Source organism: Schistocerca americana, chromosome 1 (assembly GCF_021461395.2).
Source record: "Schistocerca americana isolate TAMUIC-IGC-003095 chromosome 1, iqSchAmer2.1, whole genome shotgun sequence".
Classification (NCBI taxonomy): Eukaryota; Metazoa; Arthropoda; class Insecta; order Orthoptera; family Acrididae; genus Schistocerca; species Schistocerca americana.
In genome coordinates, this window is record NC_060119.1 from 636761694 (window position 1) to 636782678 (window position 20985).

Below are 20985 nucleotides of genomic sequence, written 5' to 3' on the forward strand. Positions count from 1 at the left end.
GAGAGAATCTCTGCTCTTGTACAAGAACACCTTCAATCTGTCACTCACAACCAACCCATCATTTCTTCCACTGACCCTCAGCAGTTCGTGTTCCTTTACCACGTGGTGCCCTGCTCACCACCACTGATACCATTTCCATTTCCACTAGCATCTCTAATGCCCACAGTCTTGCCACTCTTGAACACCACCTTTCCCAATGCCAGACAGCTTCCAAACCTACAACCTCCTTCCTGGTCACCATGACCAACTATATCCTCACCCACAATTACTTCTCCTTTGAAGGCAGTGTCTACAAACAAATTCAAAGTAAGGCTATTGGCTCCTGAATGGCATCATCCTTTGCCAACCTATTCATGGGCCATCGACAGGAATCCTTCCTATACATCCAGAATCCTAACCCCTCAATTGATTCAGATTAATTGATGACGTCTTTGCAACCTGGTTCAAGGGTGAGGACACCCTATCCACATTCCTCCAGAACTTCAACACCTTCTCCCCATTCACTTCACCCGGTCCTCCTCAACAAAACAAGCCACCTCGCTCCACACTAATCTCCACTTCAAAGTTGGCTACATCATTACCTCCCTTCATAGCAAACCCACCAACCAACAGCAATACCTCCTCTTTGACAGCTACTGTACCACTCATCCTATACCGAGAAGTCCTTTCCATACAGCCTAGCCACCTGTGGCCATCGCATCTGTTGCAATATGCAGTCCCTCTTGAAATATACCAAGGTTCTCACTGAGGCTTTCATGGACTGTACTTACTCTCCCAACTTTGTACAGAAGCAAATCTCCTGTGCCTTAACTCTACAGTCACCCACCGCCTTCCAAAGTGACACTGTCCAGCCACAAAATAGCATTCTGCTCATGACTCAGTAACCCAGCACTGGAGTAAATGAACCACATTCTCTGCCAGGGTTTTGTCTATCTCTTTTTGGCCCTGAAATGAAGAATGTCCTACCCATTATACTTCTTCCCCCCTACACAGGGGTATTCCGCCACCCACTGAACTACGGAATATCCTGCCCAACTCCTTTGCCTCATGGCTCATACCCCTGTAATAGACCTGTCCCACGTATCTTCCACCACTATCTACTGCAGTCCTGTCACAAGCATCACCTATCCCATCAAAGGCAGGGCTATTTGTGAAACCAGTCATGTGATCTACAAGCTAAGCTGCAACCATTGTGCTGCAATCTATGTGGGCATGACAACCAACAAACTGTCTGCCCACATGAATGATCACTGACAAACTTTAGCCAAGAAATAGCTGGACCTCCCAGTTGCTGAGCACACAGCTCAACGTAACATTCTTCATTTCTGGATCCTTCCTACCAACACCAGCTTTTCCGAATTGTGCAGGTGGGAACTCTCCCTGCAACATATCCTACATTCCAGTAAACCTCCTAGTCTCAACCTTCATTGTCATTGTCCTTCACCCACCTATCCCATTCCCTGCTCCCATTCCAGGGCTACACAGCCTTCTATTCCACTAATGCACAGTCTTTTTACTTCTCTCCTTTTCCACTCCCCCCCCTCCCCCCCTCTTCCCCCACCCTCTGTCTAACCTCATGACTGCACCTAGCTGCCCTAACTCCTGTACACCTCATCTCTGTATGCTCCCACAAGCAGCACTTTACTGTTCTCCATCCCTACCCTGCTATCCCTCTCTCCCCCCAACCCAGCATCCTCCTTATCCCCTTCGCCAAAACTGCTTCTCTCATCATGCGCAGGTCTGGCCTCGGCTATCAGAGACAGTGGTTATGTGAGTGTGAGATGGTTGGTTGGTTGGTTGGTTTTGGGGAAGGAGACCAGACAGCGTGGTCATCGGTCTCATCGGAATAGGGAAGGATGGGGAAGGAAGTCGGCCGTGCCCTTTCAGAGGAACCATCCCGGCATTTGCCTGGAGTGATTTCGGGAAATCACGGAAAACCTAAATCAGGATGGCCGGACGCGGGATTGAACCGTCGTCCTTCCGAATGCGAGTCCAGTGTCTAACCACTGCGCCACCTCGCTCGGTCTGAGTGTGAGATGCAACTATATACATGTGTGTGTGTGTGTGTGTGTGTGTGTGTGTGTGTGTGTGTGTGTGTTGTCTAATTCAGAATATGGCCTTTTGGCTGAAAGCTTACTTGTTTAGCTTCTTTTTGTTGTGCCTGTCTGTGACGCAACATCTCCACCATATGGTGAGTAGCACTCTATCTTTTTCACAACAGTGTCATTATTCCATCCTGGAATTTCCATGTTTAGTTATTACAACTTATATAAACACTATTACAGCATTATGAAACAGTGATAGCAAAAATCTTTAAAAACATGTACACTTTCATGATCAAAACACAACCAAACTCACTTTTTTTAATCCCTCAGAACACTTAATTTTACCCTACAGTGGATAAGTACTCTCAGGTTGGGAACCAGTGGTGTGTAGTTGTTAACAATGTCTATGCTCATCTCTAATGACTTCATCATCAATGGATTTTCAAACTCTAATCTTCCTTTCTTCCTTCCCTTATAATTTATGATACAAGTTGTGTAAGAATGCAGAATCTTGGGGCGGTAACATTTTATTCTATGATACAATGTTGTTAAGAATGGGTAATTCCAGTGAAATGGTGCGGAAGTGAGCCAGACGAAAATTCGTATGTCCTCACAAGTGATAATTATGGCACTGCTTTAACAAAAAAGCTATGAAATAGTGTCATGCAGTATGAATTAAAGAAGGAATGAATAGCAATGTTGGGGAGGCATTAAATACACACTGTAGACCATAAAGTTACCATTTATGTGTAGAATCAGATTATGAAACATGACAAATGGAGACAAAGTAAAGTGATGCATCCGTTACATATGTACTCTGATCACAGCTGTTTCATTGCAGTGATTCTAAAAGAAAACTATATTTCTGCATACAGAGAGCTTTGTTGTCTGGCGTATCACCCACTATAACCAGCAACTGCTCAATGAATTTCTCAGTAAGCCTATAACATTGCTGAACACTGATTCAAGCCAAATGAGGTTAAATACAAGGATTAAAGAAGTGAATTAATGACAGAAAAATGCTTTTTTTAATTTTGCAATTAAAATTTTTGTTAAAAAATTATACAGTGTGTCAATATTTGGGTGGCACATAATGTGTATCTGCCTTGCAACAACAATACAACTGAGATTGCGGCTACAATCTCAGCAACGCTCGGGACCCAGCATTGAATTTAATTAAGAAGACTCTCAGCAAGAAGTACGAACTGGCAACCAGGGCGGATGTAGCAAGCACATCGACGCAATGACAGATTTTTAATGCCCGCGCCTTCACGACCGCTGGCGCACAGGCGCGGGCGTGGACAGCAGAGAGAGCGGTCCGCGGGGAGAGGGGATTTAAATCAGCTCCCCACCCTCAGGAGCTCAGTTCGTCAGTGCACCTGATGATGGCAACATGTCTGATTGCCGAAATATTGTGCCCGTTGGACACTATGAACCGGCAGTATACCCGAGGACTGTTCGAGAGACAAATACGCCAGGAGAAACTGAAGAATCACAATACAATCAGTTCAAAAAGTATGAAATCACAATAATGTTGTATTAAAACTTCTCTCATAATATAATGTTTGCTGATATTAAGCCCTCTTACAGATCAATTTGTGTATCAGGCAGAGATTTCACAAGAATCTTTGCATTCACAGGTAATGCCTCATCAACTGACTCATCTAAGCATTCCTCACAACTTTGTGATATCAATCTGCTAGCATTCATTCCTACAGTTTCCAACTTCTGCTGTAGGAATAGATACTTTCAAAGAATGGGGAGTGACTGCTATCAAAGGTAAATATATAAACCTGAGTCATTGTCTGGTATATAGTCGTAATCTGTCAAATTGTCAATAGTTTTCTAGTAACTTTACCCAGTATCTTGTGACTGCCGCTGTTTATTCCTTCTTATGGCTGGAGGGATAAGTGAAGCACGTGCCTGGTTCCAGATAAATTTTGTTAGTCTGAAGCCTTAGGAAAGCTGCTGTTTGAAAATGCTGTACATCATTTACTTTGTGGTATAACTGATTTGTTTTATGTGTATGGCAAGAACTCTGCAATGAATTCTTTCCCTAAACTGTAAATGCTTGTTAACAGCACCATGCACTTGTATCACAATCTGATTGGAGAATATATTGCTGTTTAATATTATTTCCTGCCTTCACTTCATTCTAACCACTACTGAAACATCTGATCCACTTTGATAAAGCATGGCAATTATTGAACTATATGAAATAAAAGCGTCATAACTTCTGAACAGTTTGTGTTAGGATGTTCGAACTGCATGGTTGGCCATGGGACATGCTCAGAATTAGTCTGCACATGCACACGCACCTTGTTGTTATCAGCCATTTGCACGTGATAATGTCATGGCACAGCTGAGCTGAGTATGTATGTCTTATGAAGACCTACTATGTGAGCAATAACAGTCCAACTGTGGCTAAGAGGAATTTTGTGAGTGAGTTCAAGCTGAAGACAATTGGTACAAATGTGCTAACAATCAAGAATTTCATTTGCAAGTTTGAGAGAATGGGTAGTGTTTGTGATGAATGTGTTGGTCATCCAAAGACGGTGAAAATGCCTGGAAACATCAAGAAGACACATGCTGTGTTTCAAACTGGCCCCAATAAATTGATAAGATGAGCTGCACAACTGGTGTAAATCAACTGGGAGACACTGCAACAAATTCCCATTGAAGATCCGCATCTCTACCCATACAAAATTCAAACCCATCAGCCATTCAGTCCCATGGCCATGGAACAGAGGCTGTGTCTCACCAACACTACTGCTCACAGAACTGACGAACAGTACTTTGATTTGAATATGGTTCAGTTTAGCAACAAAACCCACTTTCATTTGGAAGGGTTTGTCAATACGCAAAACTGGCTCATTTGGGGATCTGAGAATCCACATTTCATGATAAAGAAGTCTCTTCACCCTCAACAGGTGACTGTGTAGTGTGCAATGTCCAGTCACAGAATAATGTGCAATAAACCTTGATGGCATGTTGACAACTGAAAGGTATGTGAAGGTTTTGGAAAATGATTTCATCCCCATTATCCAAAGTGGCCCTGATTCCCACAAGATGTGGTTCATGCAAGACAGTGCTTGATCCCATTGAAGCAGGAGAGTATTTGATGTCCTGGAGGAACACTTTTGAGACCACATTCTGGCTCTGGGGTACCCAGAGGCCACTGGCATGGGCCTCGATTGGCTGCCATATTCTCCAGATCTGAATACATGTGACTCCTTTTTGTGGGTTTATATTAACAACAAAATGTATAGCAATAACGCCAAAACCACTGCTGAGCTGAAAACAGCAATACAGGATGTAATTGACAGCACTGATGTTCTGAAACTTCAGTGGGTCATGCAGAATTTCACTATTTGTCTGTGCCACATCATCACCAAGGATGGCAGGCATATCGAACATGTCGTAACCTAAATCTGAATATCTGCAGTGATGTTTACATGTTGAATCAAGTGTGTTTACACTGTAATTTGTAACTAATTTACATTTTTTCCCATATAGCTCAATAATTGTCACCCTTATCTATACCAACAATAAAACTGTAAAATCCTCGTGTCTTCTGTCTGATCACGCTAATCTCTAAAACTACAATACAAATTTCCACTGGCTTCACACTTAACTTGAACATAGCTTGAGGTACTGTATAGGCATCATTTCATTAAAATTAAATTATGGAAAAACAATATATCAAGACTTAAATTTTATGTAGAACCGTCATGTCTGTCTGTCTGTCTGAAAATGCTTATCTCCAAAACTACTAGACAAATTTTCATAGGTTATTCACAGGCAACTGTGATGTAGCTTATGGCAATTTCAGGCTTTACTTCATCAAAATCAGATCACAGACATAAAGATATGATTTACAGGTTAATCTAACACCATCACAACCATCTGAACTCACTAATCTCAGAAACTACTGGAAGAATTTTCATGGGGTTTTCATGAGTAAATTGAACAAATCTTAGGGGGCAACATATAGGCTTTATTTCATGAAAATTGGATCACCAAAAAACATACTGTAATTTAAAGTTTTATCATCACTACTAATATTATAAATGCGAAAGTTTGGATAATGTACATGTTGTACAATGTATAGCTACTTGAATAGCATAATGCATAGATGTGTGCTCCTGCCCATGCTCCTCTGTTTACAATGCTTGACAGCAATGCTACACATGCCACCATACTGTGTGTTGGGCAGCTGAGAGAGAGGGAGAGAGAGAGAGAGAGAGAGAGAGAGAGAGAGAGAGAGAGAGAGAGAGAGAGAGAGAGAGAGTAGTAACCTCACAAACAGTCTTGGTCATTTGAGATGAGTTGTTGAGTTATATCCATACAAACACCAACTTTCATCAATAGATTATCCTCACCACGAGGTCAAAGACTTCTTCAGATTTCCAAAAGCCATTCAAAGTGAAGTGGCACAACAGTTAATAAATGGCATTATTTTTATACATAGACAATGATAATGCTGCTCGCTTTCTATATTTTTATTTGTCCAGACTGGTATAAGGCTACTACTCGTCGTCAGTGGTCTTGTCTTTCAGTTCTATGCTTACACAGATTTTTGCCTATGTTTATGGAGACGGTCTTTTAATTTTATCTGCTTTCCAGAATGTCCTCATATTGGTATGAATGAGGTTAATTGTGCTATGTACATCATCATTTTGCTATGAATGAGGCTATTATAAAACACAATTAGCCTCATTCACACCAATACGAAGACATGCTGGAAAGCAGATTAAATTATCAGAACTTTCCATAAAAATTCTATTAAGGCACAAAAATAAAATGTATGATTACTTACAATGAGTGTGTACCTCAATAATAGTTCAGAGAAATATAAATATAAGAAGCAAGCAGCCATGTCCTTCTCCAAAATAGCTCTGAGCACTATGGGACTTAACATCTGAGGTCATCAGTCCCCTAGAACTTAAAACTACTTAAACCTAACCAACCTAAGGACATCACACACATCCATGCCCAGGGCAGGATTTAAATCTACGACCGTAGCAGTCGTGCGGTTCCAGACTGAAGTGCCTAGAACCGCTCGGCCACTCCGACTGGCCTGTTCTTCTTCATAATGTCATTTATCAACTACACAAAGGCTGCAAGACATATTGAACAAAAAAAAATAGTTAATACACTTAAATTATATCTGAGAGGATTGGTTTTCCAATCGCCAGCCAAATAACTTGATACAGATTTGCCCTGCTATCCCGAATGACTTCTGAAAAGTGCTGAGATAGTCCCTTCAGTAAAGGAAATACTGGTTTTCTTCTGTGGTGCGTCCACTTATGCTGCAGCCATCACACGCACAGAGTTCACATGTAGTGCCAATAGTGAGAGAACAAAATGAAAGGTCTGTCTGCATCACTTGCTACGAGCACGAACACTGGCCGAGCAGGGATGGCCGCACACCAGTAATATGGCCCGCCCTCTCTTACATTTTTCACACTCTGTAAAGGTTCTACATGCCAGTTAGGATTGTTCAGTGATATGTTATAATGAACTTGCTTGTTACCAGACTTGGCTCGGACTGTTTTTCCTGCTTTTTCTGTCCATGTGTGTGTAGTCTCTGGTGCTCAATCACTGCAGTTATATTCACTGTGTATTTTTTTTATATGCAATAAGACTGTATGTACTACAGTTTCTGGTGATAAGGTCATTTTGTTTCTGGCATGTTACATAAGTACACTGGGTCTGGCATTGGTTCAGTTGTTACAAAAGCAGCGACTTGAATGGTGACAATAGCATGCTCTGTCAGTTGCTTGCGTCTTTGCAGAGTGCCACAGTCCTTCTGCATCTACCCTTGGGACAATCACCAATGCCCCATCTTCTTCATCATTCCAAGAGGTGAAGGAAGAAGGAGACCTGTACAAGTGGCATTTGCAACAGATTATGTGCCATTTCAGGTAGAGGATACAACTTTCTTGTCTTGCACTGAGTATGAAGCACTTCATTTGCTTCACAAACTCACTCTATTAACAGACCTTGAGGTATTGTCATTTTCTGAAATGTGTGAGTTGCTCGATGATTATTACCATAATCAAATCCACAATGTGACTTCCCAAATGGACAGGCCAGCCGCAGTGGCCGAGCGGCTCTAGGCGCTTCAGTCCGGAACCCCGTGACTGCTACGTTCGCAGGTTCGAATCCTGCATCGGGCATGGATGTGTGTGATGTCCTTAGGTTAATTAGGTTTAAGTAGTTCCAAGTTCTAGGGGACTGATGACCTCAGATGTTAAGTCCCATAGTGCTCAGAGCCATTTGAACCATTTTGAGCCCAAATGGACATTCACTATGACAACAGAAACTGGGCTATTATATCTGGCATGGGAAGCCGATGTCCAAGGTTAAGTCAGAAGTGCAGATTTAGGTGTGCTCATTGTTAAGTACTATGCTGACACTCTGATATGCAACATCATTGCCTGTTCTGCTCCAAACAAAGAGATGCATTGGGAGGCATTATGTTTGCATGACCCCACAGCAAGAAGACCCTAACTTTCACTCAGGTGTTCAAACTGTCACAGACTGCAACTAAACAGGTTGTGGACATAGTGGGAGTAGCAGCGATGTGTTCGGTACCACAGCAACAGTATAATTCATCAAACACCCTTGCTGTTTCCTTCTGTTTGCACCATTCACTGTGGGATTGTGGCTCTTCCCAGCATAGTTTTCTCTGATATCCTGATTGTTTCCAAACAAACACCCATTGTCACTACCCACATTGGTGTGTGTGGTGTGCCACTTGCCATAAACAAAGCCATGTGATGTTTGTCTGTCATGGCTTCCCACATGGCGAGTCCTTGGTCATGGAGTACTTGGAGGATCATAGTGTCATACTGGTGCTCATCTAGGAGCCCAGAGTTCCCAGCAAGATTTATATTACACTGCAAATTTGGAAACAGCCATTCCATTTTCTGATCAGTACTGGGGCCACCATTCTCTCCCCTCCACTGTTCATCATTTGATCAGTTACAGCAATCAGCTGATTCTTGTTCAAGGCCAGTTCACAATCAATGTTGAGTATGAGCATGTTGTGTGGGCAGTTACATATTCTGGCCACCATAAGTGTGATATCTGAAAACATATTTTGGTATTGATGGACTCACAGTTTTCAGATGTCAAATTCAGAATGCTCTGCATCTTATTTCTGACTCCATACCATTCTAGGCATTAGATGACATCTGCCATGAGACTGGGTCTTGTTTACACCTGTATAGGGTGCTGTAAAGGGCTACGAGGCCCACATGAAGGACTACGAGGCACTCATCACCCTTAAACCAACAGCTGTCCCCAAATTTGTCATGCTCAGCCTATTCTGTTTGTTCTCTCGGCCAGTGGTTAGGAACAATTGGGTAGGTGGTTGGCCTGGGTATTGTTGAAGCTGTTCCTTACAAACAGTGGGCTATGTCTCTGGTTGTTATCTGAAAGCCTATGGGGACACTTTGTTTGTGCAAGAATTTTAAGTCTACCATTAACATCCAGTCAGTGGTGGATATCTACCACATTCCCTACCCAGAAGAAATACTCAAGCATTTGGTAAGTGGTAAGTGTTTGTCAAAAACTGACTTGGCAGAGGCACACCTACAACTTCCGCTCTCAATCCTCAAACAGTAATGGTCATCAACACGCACTTTGGGTTGTACCTTTATACACAGCTGTTGTTTGGCACTGCAAGTGCACGCACCACTTTCTAGAGATTTTTGGAACAGTTAATACTGAGCAAACCATCTTGATAACATCATTGTCAAGGATTCCTCATGGCAACAACATATCACTAACCTTCAGATTATTGCAATTGCCAGGCCTTATATGCAGTCTGCAAAACTAAAAGTTCTTCAGACAGAAACTAAATATTTTGGCCACCTTCTTTTGAAGGATAGCATCAATCCTATGGAGAACCATGTAGCAACAATCAATAACCTCCCTAAACTGCATAACCTGAAGGAACTCCAATCATTTCCGGACAAAGTCAGTTTCATTCAAAATTTCTTCCTAACACAGTGGACATAACTCATATGTTGAATGAGTTGTGAAAAAAAAGGATGTTTCTTATGTTTGATGAGCACCCTGCAACAGAGTGTCTGCCCACATAAAGGTGTCGCTAAAGTCACTGCAGTACCTCAATATCTTCACATCAAGCAAACATCTTGTTCTGGCAATTGATGCTTCTTAATATGGGCTTTGAGTTGTCTTAGCTCACAGAAACACTGAACAGCCTCTCCCTATGACTCCAAAATGTTGACAGCCACTCAACTCACTTAGTCTCAGATAAAAACAAGCCTTTAGTCATCATGTACACCATCCATCCATCCATCCATCCATCCATCCACCCACCTTTACCATTGTCAGCCGTACGATCCAACCCAGCCTTTGAAGAAGCTAAAGTTGTCATTTCCAGATAAATCCTCACTTGCAGTACACTGTGGATAAGCTTCCTGTGACAACTCATCATGTCGTGTAGGACATCCGTCAAGATCCCAGGCTCCAACAAGTGGTTGATTCTGTGTGCAATGATTGGCCTCTGCACGTGCCCACCATGGAGTCTAGTTTGCTCAGTAGCTCTTTCCTCCTCTGTCATCTGCTGGTGGTAGTCAACAGCACTCTTCTCCTTGGTACCAACTCAGACAACTCTGGGCTTCTTGTATCTCCGGTCCCATTCTTGCTCACTTACACCATGGCCACTGGGGTATGTTGCATATGAAGGTCCTTGCACAATGTTTCCCCCATTGTTTCTCTCCATGTGAGCATACTCTCCAGTGCCCAGTCACTGTTATGTGTACTTTGTTATTTGCAACAGGACCGTAGATACTACATCTTCCTCATACTTATCCAACTGAAGCAGTGGTCTGTCTCTAATGACTTTGATGTCACTGTGGCTTTTCTTCTTTCCAGCGCCATATATTTTATTGCAATATATTCAATGCTTGATTTAGATCATAACTCATACAGGTTCTTTATACTCTGAACTTCAGCTTAACATGTTAGCCATCTTGTCTTTATGCATATTTGTAACACCAGCTCAGTGAAACACTGTTAACAACTTGTGTTTTCCAATGTTGAATCATGTTGTGAATTCTGACTTCTAATACTCCATATTATAGCTATACTATAATAAAAACATGACGCTTACATCTAATGTCACTTCTATTTGAAAATAGAATGCACTAGTCTCAGTACAGATAAATGTGGATTACAGGAGGCTTAAATCCACTGTGACTTCTACTCCAAAGAACAGTATACTCAACAGATAAACTCATCCATATATAAAATATTATTATTTCCATAATTAATGAAACACAGTAAAATCACTTTTCACTTTTCAGAAATGAATAGAAAGAACATATTATTTAATATACCCTACCTGGCAAACAGCATACAAATTATGATCACTGATATGATGGTTGCAAATTTCACTCCGTGAAAAAGTGAAACAACTTGCGCATTCATACAGTTCACTCACATGTTGAGATGTCCAAGAAACTGGCTTTTCTGTAAAAGAAGACAGACTGCTTCAATTACTATATGTTAAACTTGTATTTAATTTTTCCAATAAATGTGTTAACCAACTAATTCAAAAAATGACAAAATTGTGGAAACTGCATCACGGTTATTCTGGATGCTGCTACTGTATATGTTTCTTGGAACTGCAACCACAAAGGACAGCCTTATAAACTCTCAAAACTTTCACAGTGATGCTCCAATTCATCTTAACCCTTTTCTCTCTCTTTCAATGGACAAAGGAGCACATTTCTTCTCTCTTTCAGTGGACAAAGGAACACCTGACACCAAAAGCTAGTGAGACTGTCAGCTTAGTGGTGGCTGTAAATCTTATGTTGCATGATATTTACACATTTTGTCTGCCTTTGTTTGGTCATTGTTAACGAGTACTCATAAAAAAAAAGAGGACTGAAAGATGGGAAATGGTTCTTCAGTTACAAGTGATATGCTTACTTTAACTTGGTTTACAGACGGGTTTGTGAATAGATGGGTAATGCTACTACACATTCAAGTCTGCCAGGAAATATTCAACTAAATGGCTGTTTACAAGTTAGGTAAAGGGGGAGGGGGGGAGCAGCTTTCAATCACGTACAACATTTTAATATTCTATTACAAGTATCACAGCAGGCAGGATTACACTCTACAGATGCACACTATTTAGTCACAAGACCCTTTCTGCAAAAAATGTTTCCATACACAAACATTCGATTTTACAGCTGGTCTTGTAATAATCCACCTGCTGTAAGTTTGCTTCTTTAACAATACACATTTTATTAAACACAAATCATATCAAAATAAATCACAAACAGTGATAGTTCCTGACTCTTGCAGAAATACGCAAAACAAGGGACTTCTCCCCCCAGGGGTCTCACGGTTTTATGTGAATTCATGCATGATGCTCACGGGTCCCCAAGCTATTGCAGCCCACCACTTCTTCCTTCTCGGGCTGCATTTCCTTCCCCATGCCCCTTCCTTCCTTTCCTTTTTCCTTCCCTATGCCCCCTCCATCCTCTCTACGGTGTTCTTACTTATCTCGATAAATCAGTCAAATCTAAAGGCCGTAAATTCAACTAAATACCTAGAAATTACCATTATGAACAACTCAAATTGGAAGGAACACAAAGAAAATGTTGTGGGGAAGGCTAACCAAAGGCTTCGTTTTATTGGCAGAACACTTAATGTAACAGATCTACTGAGGAGACTGCCTACACTACGTTTGTCCATCCTCTTTTAGAATATTGCTGCATGGTGTGGGATCCTTACCATATAGGACTGGTGGAGTACATTGGAAAAGTTCAAAGAAGGGCAGCATGTTTTGTATTATCGCGAAATATGGAAAGAGTGTCACTGAAATGATACAGGATTCGGGCTGAACATCATTAAGAGAAAGGCATTTTTCGTTGTGACAAAATCTTCTCAAGAAATTCCAATCACCAACTTTCTCCCCCAAATGCAAAAATATTTTGTTGACACTGACCTACATAGGGAGAAAAGATCACCATAAGATATGGGTATTTGCTCTATCTGCGCCCTATATGAGATTGGATAATAAAGAATTGTGAAGGTGGTTTGATGAACCCTCTGCCAGGCACTTAAATGAGATTTGCAGAGTATCCACGTAGATGTAGATGTAGATATGTCGACTTGGCTATCCACCTGGTTTCTTGTATTGCTTCTGGTTTCATTCCCCTAGCCTTATACTTTTCATCCTTCCTTTTTGGGGTTTTGTTCCTCCATTGGGGTTTGAATTCCACTTCTAAATTTTCTCCCCTTAGTGTCATCCATTCGAAGAAGACCTCCCTGGCATCTACAGTGTGGATTCCTCCACCACCCCCCACCCCCCTCCTTCCCCTCTTTCTTAGCCATCCATCATCGGCCCCTTCCACCCTGCTAGGTCACCAGCACATGTGACCAGTCTGTGTAGTGGGGCCGATATGCACCCATCTGGCTGAGCCCCCTGACAACATAGAGATCACACTTCTGGTACTTGAGCTGTTGCCTCTTCATGTATGCCTAGGAGTGATTGCTTGTCATTCGGAGACGTTGGAAATCCCGGTAACGGCCGTCGTGCCAAACGGCCCTTGCTATGGCTTAGAGGCACCCATGAGGAGAGCCCCTTATCAAACTGGATGGTATAATAAGATGGATGCTGAGCCTATGAAACATATTAATCTCCAAAAAACTGGCCATTCTTCTATGGCCATCTCTTCAGCCGGTAATGGATCGTGCTGCTTTTTATAATGCTGCAGCCTTCCCTTCCCTGACTACACTCCGAGGGGAGAGCCAGGCTCGCCGGCTTCAGATGAAACACTTTCCCTGCTACCTGGTCTTCACAAGGCTCACAGGGACACTTTCACTGCCACCAAGCCATTATTTTTTTGTGGAAAATATTGAAGACAAGTTTGGCAGAGTAGAGTTTCTCAGTAAGATGCCATAGGATTCACTGATGATCAAAACTGCTCCTGCTACCCAATCTGCAGCCCTTCATGCTTGTGACCATCTTGGCGATGTCCCAGTGACCATTACTCCTCATGAGTCTTTGAATATGGTTCAGAGTCATTTTTCACAGGGATCTCATCCTTCAAGCTGATGAGGAAGTCCAAGCCAATCTGGGACGAAGAAGCATTTTGTTCGAAATGTCCAGAAAAGTTGTAAGGACAGTCGCACCGATACCAGCACCTTTAGATTGGCATCTGAGGGAGTTACACTCCTGGAGATGGTCAAGGTTATGAGTTATCAGTGTGATGTGAAGCTGTATGTTCCACCACTGAATAGACGTTTTCGGTGCTTGCATTTTGGATTTATGTCTTCCCATTGTGCGGTGGACTCTCTATCTGGTGAATGTGTACATCCACTCCATGAGCGGAGTCCCTGTTTTCTGTGTGTGTCAACTGTCATGACTGTCACTCTCCATGCTCGACAGATTGCCTGCTTTATAAGAAAGAAAAGAAGACACAGCAGTATAAGGCCTTTGATTGTTTATTCTACAACGAGGCTCATCTGAGATATGATAGACTTCACCCTGTGTTGATGACATCTAACTCTGCCTCTGTTACATCCTCTGCCCCTCCTCCCTTCTCCTTACCCCAGTCTCATTCCCCTCTCCTCTTCCCCTCCCCCGTCCCCGCCGGAGTAGTGTCCCTCTCAGCACCCACCAGTGATGGGGCTCCCCAAGGTGTCTCCCATGGTGAAAGTCTGCTACCACAACTTGGCCATGAGACCCACAGTCCATGTGCCCCAAGATCACCCACACTCTTTCAGTTCCGGGTCTTGCAAAAGCCTGCTCTCCCTCCATGCCCTGCCCTCCTTGACCTATGAAAGGGAAGAAGGAGAAACACAAGTCCCAGGAAAAGCCCCCCCCCCCCCCTCCAGTGCCCCTGGATGTACTATTTCCCCCCTCCCCATCTTTATTAGCCAGCTCCTGTCCCACTGGTCGTTCAGAGTTCAGGTTGGCACTGTTGTCAGCCCCCACAGACCAATGAGAATGACATTCCAAAGGGCTCTGTATTAAGACGTACTTTTTCTCATCCCTATTAACAGACTTGTGGCCTCTGCATGTAGATGATTTCTGTATATGGGCTAGCTCCCACTTGGTGGCCTCTGTGGAACAACAGCTGCAGGGGGTCATCCAGCGAACCTCCATGTGGAAACTCTCACACAGTTTTCAATTACCACAGAGCATCCTGATCTGCAGCTTTACCTCTATGCCCAATAACTGACCATGGTCCCCCAGTTCCGTTTCTCACATCTTCTTTTTGACTATAAGCTTACTTGGTTGCCCCATATCCATCATCTGAAGGTTGGTAGTTTTCATAAACTCAATGTCTGCTTCCTTGTCCACAACTTGGAGCATGGGTCATTCAACACTTCTCTGCCTTTATCAGGCATTAGTACTGTCCCATATAGACTATAGTTGTCAAGTTTCATGCTGCTCCTTTGGACCCGGTTCACCGTCAAGGTATCCATTCAGCCACTGGTGCCTTTTGCACTAGCCTTGTTGATAGTCTTCTGGTTGACAGTGGGACCCTTCTCCTATCAGTTTGGCAGTCCTAGCTCATGGATTCCTATGCCTTCACTATCCATTCTTCCCCTGCTCACCCCTCTCATTCTATTCTTTTCAGGGCTTCAGGATGTTGGCAGCACGCTGCCCATCCTCGGGTGAATTTACTGGTTGGGCTCCACCTCGTGTCTCTCCACCATGATTTCCACCTCTTCCACATGTTCTCTCCCAACCACCCCCAGTAGGTTAATTCCCTGACCCCAGATCTCTTCCAAGGTCTGAAAGGCCCTATCGCTCCAATTGTGTTCTCTTGTTTGTTCTGCCTACTCTTACAGGAGTTTCAGAATGCAATTGTCGTTTTACAGCAACGACTCTAAATCCGATGATCATGAGGAATATACCTTCATGTCTTATGTTGACAGAACACCACCTCTTGCCTGCCATGTGTGAGATGTTACCTGCAGAACTGATGGCCATCTATTGGGCCCTCCGCTTCACAGAGTTTTGTTATGTACAGACTCAATGAGTCACTTGGTGTTTCTTCTGCTATCCCTCAGTCTCTGCTAGCCATGACCTACTCACCAGTCTTGGCAATGCTCCTTATTTGGTTGATTTCCTATAGATTCCCGGCCACGTAGGCATCTCATGAACTTGCTGATCGTCTGGCTGGGGCTGGTGGGCTACTAACTACCCAAGGTTCTCCATGACCCCTGCAGGTGCAGATTTGCGGCTTTATGTCAAATCCCTGTTTGCTCAATCATGGGTCAACTCTTGGGATGCTACCCCCATCTAATAAACTTCACACAATGAAGGAGTCTCCCACCATGTGACGTTCTTCCTTCCGCCTCTCCCAGTGTGAATCTGCCATCCTCTGCCATCTTTGTATCAGCCATACTAGGTTGACCTATCGTTTTTCACTCTGCAATGAGCTGTGCCCCTTTGTAGTTGCAGGCCCCTCCCACAGTGATTCATATTTTGCAGGACTGCCCCCGCCTTTTGGCCCTTCTTACTAAATATGCACTCCCATCTTCCTTTTCCCTGGTGTTAACAGATGATCTGTGCATGGTTATGTCTGTTCTTGGTTTTCTTTGCGAAAGTGGTTTGGCCTCCCAGGTTTAAGTCCTTGAATTTCCCTCTGGAATTGAAATCACTCAGTGTTGACATTGGTTGTGGAGGCCTTACCCCTGCCTCCTCATTTGCTGGGCAATCCCCTCCCCCCCTTTTACCCAACATTTTGTCTGGTCTTTTGTGCCATTTTGTTTACCCTTTTCTTATGTCTTCTTTCCCTGGTGTTGTCCCCGTTGTGTCATGATCATGCTATGGTGTGGTGGTACTGGTGTCCCAACATGTGTAGCGTTTCTGGGGTGCCCTTATTCTCACTGTTTTCCCCACCCCCCTTCTGTTCTTTCCTCTTCCTGCTGGTCCAAAGTTCCTTTTACTTCTTTATTTGGTCATTTTTCCTTCTCCTTGACTGAACTGTGCTATTTGTGTTGTTGCTACCTTGGTTTCTGCCACCTTAGATCATGGGACTGATGACCTTCCTATTTGGTCCCCTCCTCCAATCAGTCAACCAACCAACCAAAGACTTTTAGAGGTGGATACCTTTTGGTCAATGCAGTACTCTGGCTGTTTGTTCAATGACTCACATGTTAGTCCAGATGAGCACTAGGAAGCTCTTGGATATAAACCAAGCAATCAGTGTACTCAAGTTACATTGCTCTCTTCACTGAAAAAACAACTTTTGGTCATGCAATTAGTGAAGGAGTACGACATTAGGTAGACAGGCAAGTTTGTCAACTAACCAAAACATTGATGGTCTGTAACAATAAGTCCAGGAAAAAACCACACTGCATATGGTCATCATCAATAGCTATACCAGAGAGCTTGTGGTAAATATCAGCTGTAAGTGATAAGTGAGAGCCACGACAATCCATGAGAGCCCTTAAACCTACTATGGGTATTCTGGCATTGCTCTGGTGGTGGTGGTGGATGTATCCTTCCATGGCATGCCTAGCAATCTCGTCAGATGTATGCATGATCATGATGATGAGGTCCCATACTCTGAGGAGCGTAGGGGACGATGCGGGAGACACACACCACCAACTAGGCAAGGTCCTAGCAGAGGTGGTTTGCCATTGCCGTAAGTATATCAATAATTGATCCATCAATATTTCTGGTGGCTTTACAAGATCCCTCCCCCAGAACTATCCTGATCAGAGATGGGGATGATGAGATGTCCACAGTGTAGCCTACTGTGAAGGCTAGGGTGTGGCTTTGGGTGCTGGCGACTGTAGAGAGGCCACTCTAATGCCTGGTGGGTGGGACATCAGGCTCAGTGCAAACTGATCCAGATCCAGATCAATAGGGGTGATGGGCACAGTTGGAGAACCAGGAAAGCCTGGTCCTCACTGCCTGGGACATCATTCTGAACTCCATGTCTGCTGCTTTTGGTCCTTGGGGTGGTTCAAGAAGACTGCTCCTACTGGTATGACAGATCTGGAGGCAGGATTTGCCCTGGATGGAGCAAATTGCATTGCTTCCAGTGCCAGTGAAGGATGCCTCATATGCCCAAATGTGCACACCCAGATGGGGATACCAAACTTAAAAGATTTAGCTTCTTCTTCTTCTTCTTCTTCTTCTTCTTCTTTCACTGATGGTGGCTGCAGCAGATATAACAAGGAATGATGAGAGCATCCATACAAAACTTCCCCTGGGATTCAATCATGGATTAGTGCCACCTGATAAGAGGAAAAATGAATGTCAATGGTTTTTCCATCTGTGCTTTAAATGTTCACATAAAATGTTTGACTAAAGGGAGGTGAAACTTCCATTCCAGGTGCAAAATCACTGAAAATCAGTGGATACAAAATGTGGTCCATTAGCAGTGAGAAGAGTTCATATGGCTCCTTCAATAGCGAATTCTCCTTTTCTCCGCGACTGATTCAGTGGGTGGGCTATCGTTGCAATTTGGCAGTTAAATTCAGAATAATATATAACCTTGTCCATAAAAACCAGCTCTTTCTTGACATCAATTGGTACAGAAATATGGAAAATAGTTGCCACATTATTTGACATTGGCTTAAGGCCATCCATCCATAAAAGTACAGGCTTTGAAAAATTTCAGTGCTGCTGACTCTTCTAATGTAAAGTGGGTGAAAAAATTAAAACTTATTGTCTGTTCTGGAGTGAAAAAGGGAGCATCCCGGAGACACAAGGACTCCACTTTGGAATAGCATTTTGAATTCCCTGGATCAAGTACTGGACAGAAAATTCGAAGGCTGTACATGCATCTATTTTCCACTAGGGGTTCTGCTACCACAATGAAAGGAATGGTGCTAGTCACTTGGTTAGAGATTGATTCCAGAACTACCTGGTTTTAAGGATAAAGACGCCCTCCATTTAATAATCAAGCCGATGCTGATAGTATAAGATGGTGAGATCCTCCCCTTGACTCTTGGGTGTTGTTTATTTGCATTTGCACCCTCAAATACATGGCCAGCTCTGACAAACATCTCCAATTCAACAATGGTGAAAACATTGTTGACAGACATCGTTATAATGGGGACAATTATATCCAGCATGTAATGAAAAACAATCTGGGCAACTGAGCAATCTCCAACATTTTTACTGAGGCCGGCTGTAAAAGCCATTAAACACTGGGTTTGAGTCTTGGTCAATTGAGAGGGAGCCGTAGTTGCCGATCAAGATAATAGTTCTGATATCTCTCAGTCTGTGAAAATGGAAGCCTGAGCTGCTTGAGAACTCTTGAACACCCTAGCAACATGCAAAACTTCAGTTAAAGAAGGATCTGATTGCTGTAATGCTTGAACACACACTTCCCTGTTGAGTGGTACTCTAATCACCATTTCACAGATTACTGTTTCTGCATACGATTTTCCACAACAAAACATAATCTTGCATTTTCTACTCTTGGCTGATACAGTACTCTGGAAGTTTATTGAATGATTCACATGTCAGTGCAGGAGAACACTGTTTGTAGATTAGACTGGAAAGCACTCAAAGATGAATCAGACTCTCGGGTCCATTCACTGAAAGCGCAGCTTCAATTGAGCAATGAGTGAAGACAGTACTGCATTAGTCTGACAAGCAAGTCTGTATGCTAGTCAAAATGTAGACAGTAGGTAACAAGACCAAATCACAGTCAAGGAGGAAACCATGTAGAGCAGCATCATGAATAGACACACCAGAGAGTTTGCTGTAAACACTGGTTGATGGTGACAAGTGAGAGCCATGGCAGTCCATGGCAGCCCGGTGTTTTGCTGTGTGACCTGCTGGCTGCAGACCTATCCATCCCCAACACACCTAGTGACCTCAACAAATGAATGCATAATTCCCGACATACATACAATCATGTTGATTGATCTATCAGTATGTCCAATGGGATTACCAGACCAACCATTTCAAAACAACAGTCGTGCCACATCTTTCTGTAGCAGTCAAAAAAATGCAAAATAAAATTTCTCAGTGAACAACCATTTTTAGAAAAACCATCTTAGGCTGACAAATTCTACTACACGAGATGACATTTATTGTGGCCATTTTCAAATGCATTTGCACTGTCGATTTGTGTAGTGTGATTGTCACAGTCGAAACTTGCCAGTAACGTCATATACATACATGGTGCAATAAATATCATCTTGCAAACAGAACTTGGCTCCATTGGCTTTTTTCCCAATGGTTCCACTATTCAGAAATTACATTGAGAATGTGTACCCACATATGAAGAAATTAGCAAAATAACATATTATTTACTCCCAGACTGAGAAGCAATACTTTTCTCCTTGTAGGCAGCTCTTAACTAGATGATAAATGTTTCACTGGAAGGAGATGAAGTGGTTACTAGTACCGCAGTTGATAACGTGTGCGCATCAACACACAGTAACTACAATACGTTTCATGAAAAAAATTTAAAAAATCTGGAAATAGTAAGTATGAAAAGATAATTAAGAAATATTAAATATAGGATGGATATTTGGGTAACAAGGGGAAAAGCTGTATTTCAGAAATGAATCAAGGAAACCATAACACATTTTGATGATATGTTCCTGGGATTCTAGGAAAGTTAAAAATTATATTTTGTACAGCATATTTTAATGACTGACATAATTATATGAGAACACAGGGTTTCTCAGCAAATCCTGATGATAAAATCTCTTGGGTTGACTGCCGAGTCAATGCGTCGTTCTCCAGCAATGTTTCTGCAAGTTTCTTACTTGCCATCTTCAGGCGAAGTGTCCAGTTCACATCTCAACTAGGCCTTTATAGCTGCTGGACCATGGGCTTCTCTGTATCATTGGCACTGGTTGGGCCACTCAGGCGTGAGCAGAATCAGCATGGCGGCACATTGTAGGGGGCAGCCGCAGGTGCCAGATCTCGGCATCCTGCCTCCATCAGTGTGCT

The 20985-nt window shown here is 42.9% G+C and overlaps 1 protein-coding gene across 1 annotated transcript in view; it reads right to left on the bottom strand.

Moving 5' to 3' along the window:
• LOC124625699 (divergent protein kinase domain 2A) overlaps positions 1 to 20985 on the bottom strand; it is a 104900-nt gene that overhangs the window by 15912 nt on the left and 68003 nt on the right. Inside the window, exon 3 of the mRNA XM_047149190.1 lies at positions 11428 to 11555. Coding sequence (XP_047005146.1) covers positions 11428 to 11555 — 128 coding nt within the window. The remainder of the gene's footprint in view (positions 1 to 11427; positions 11556 to 20985) is intronic.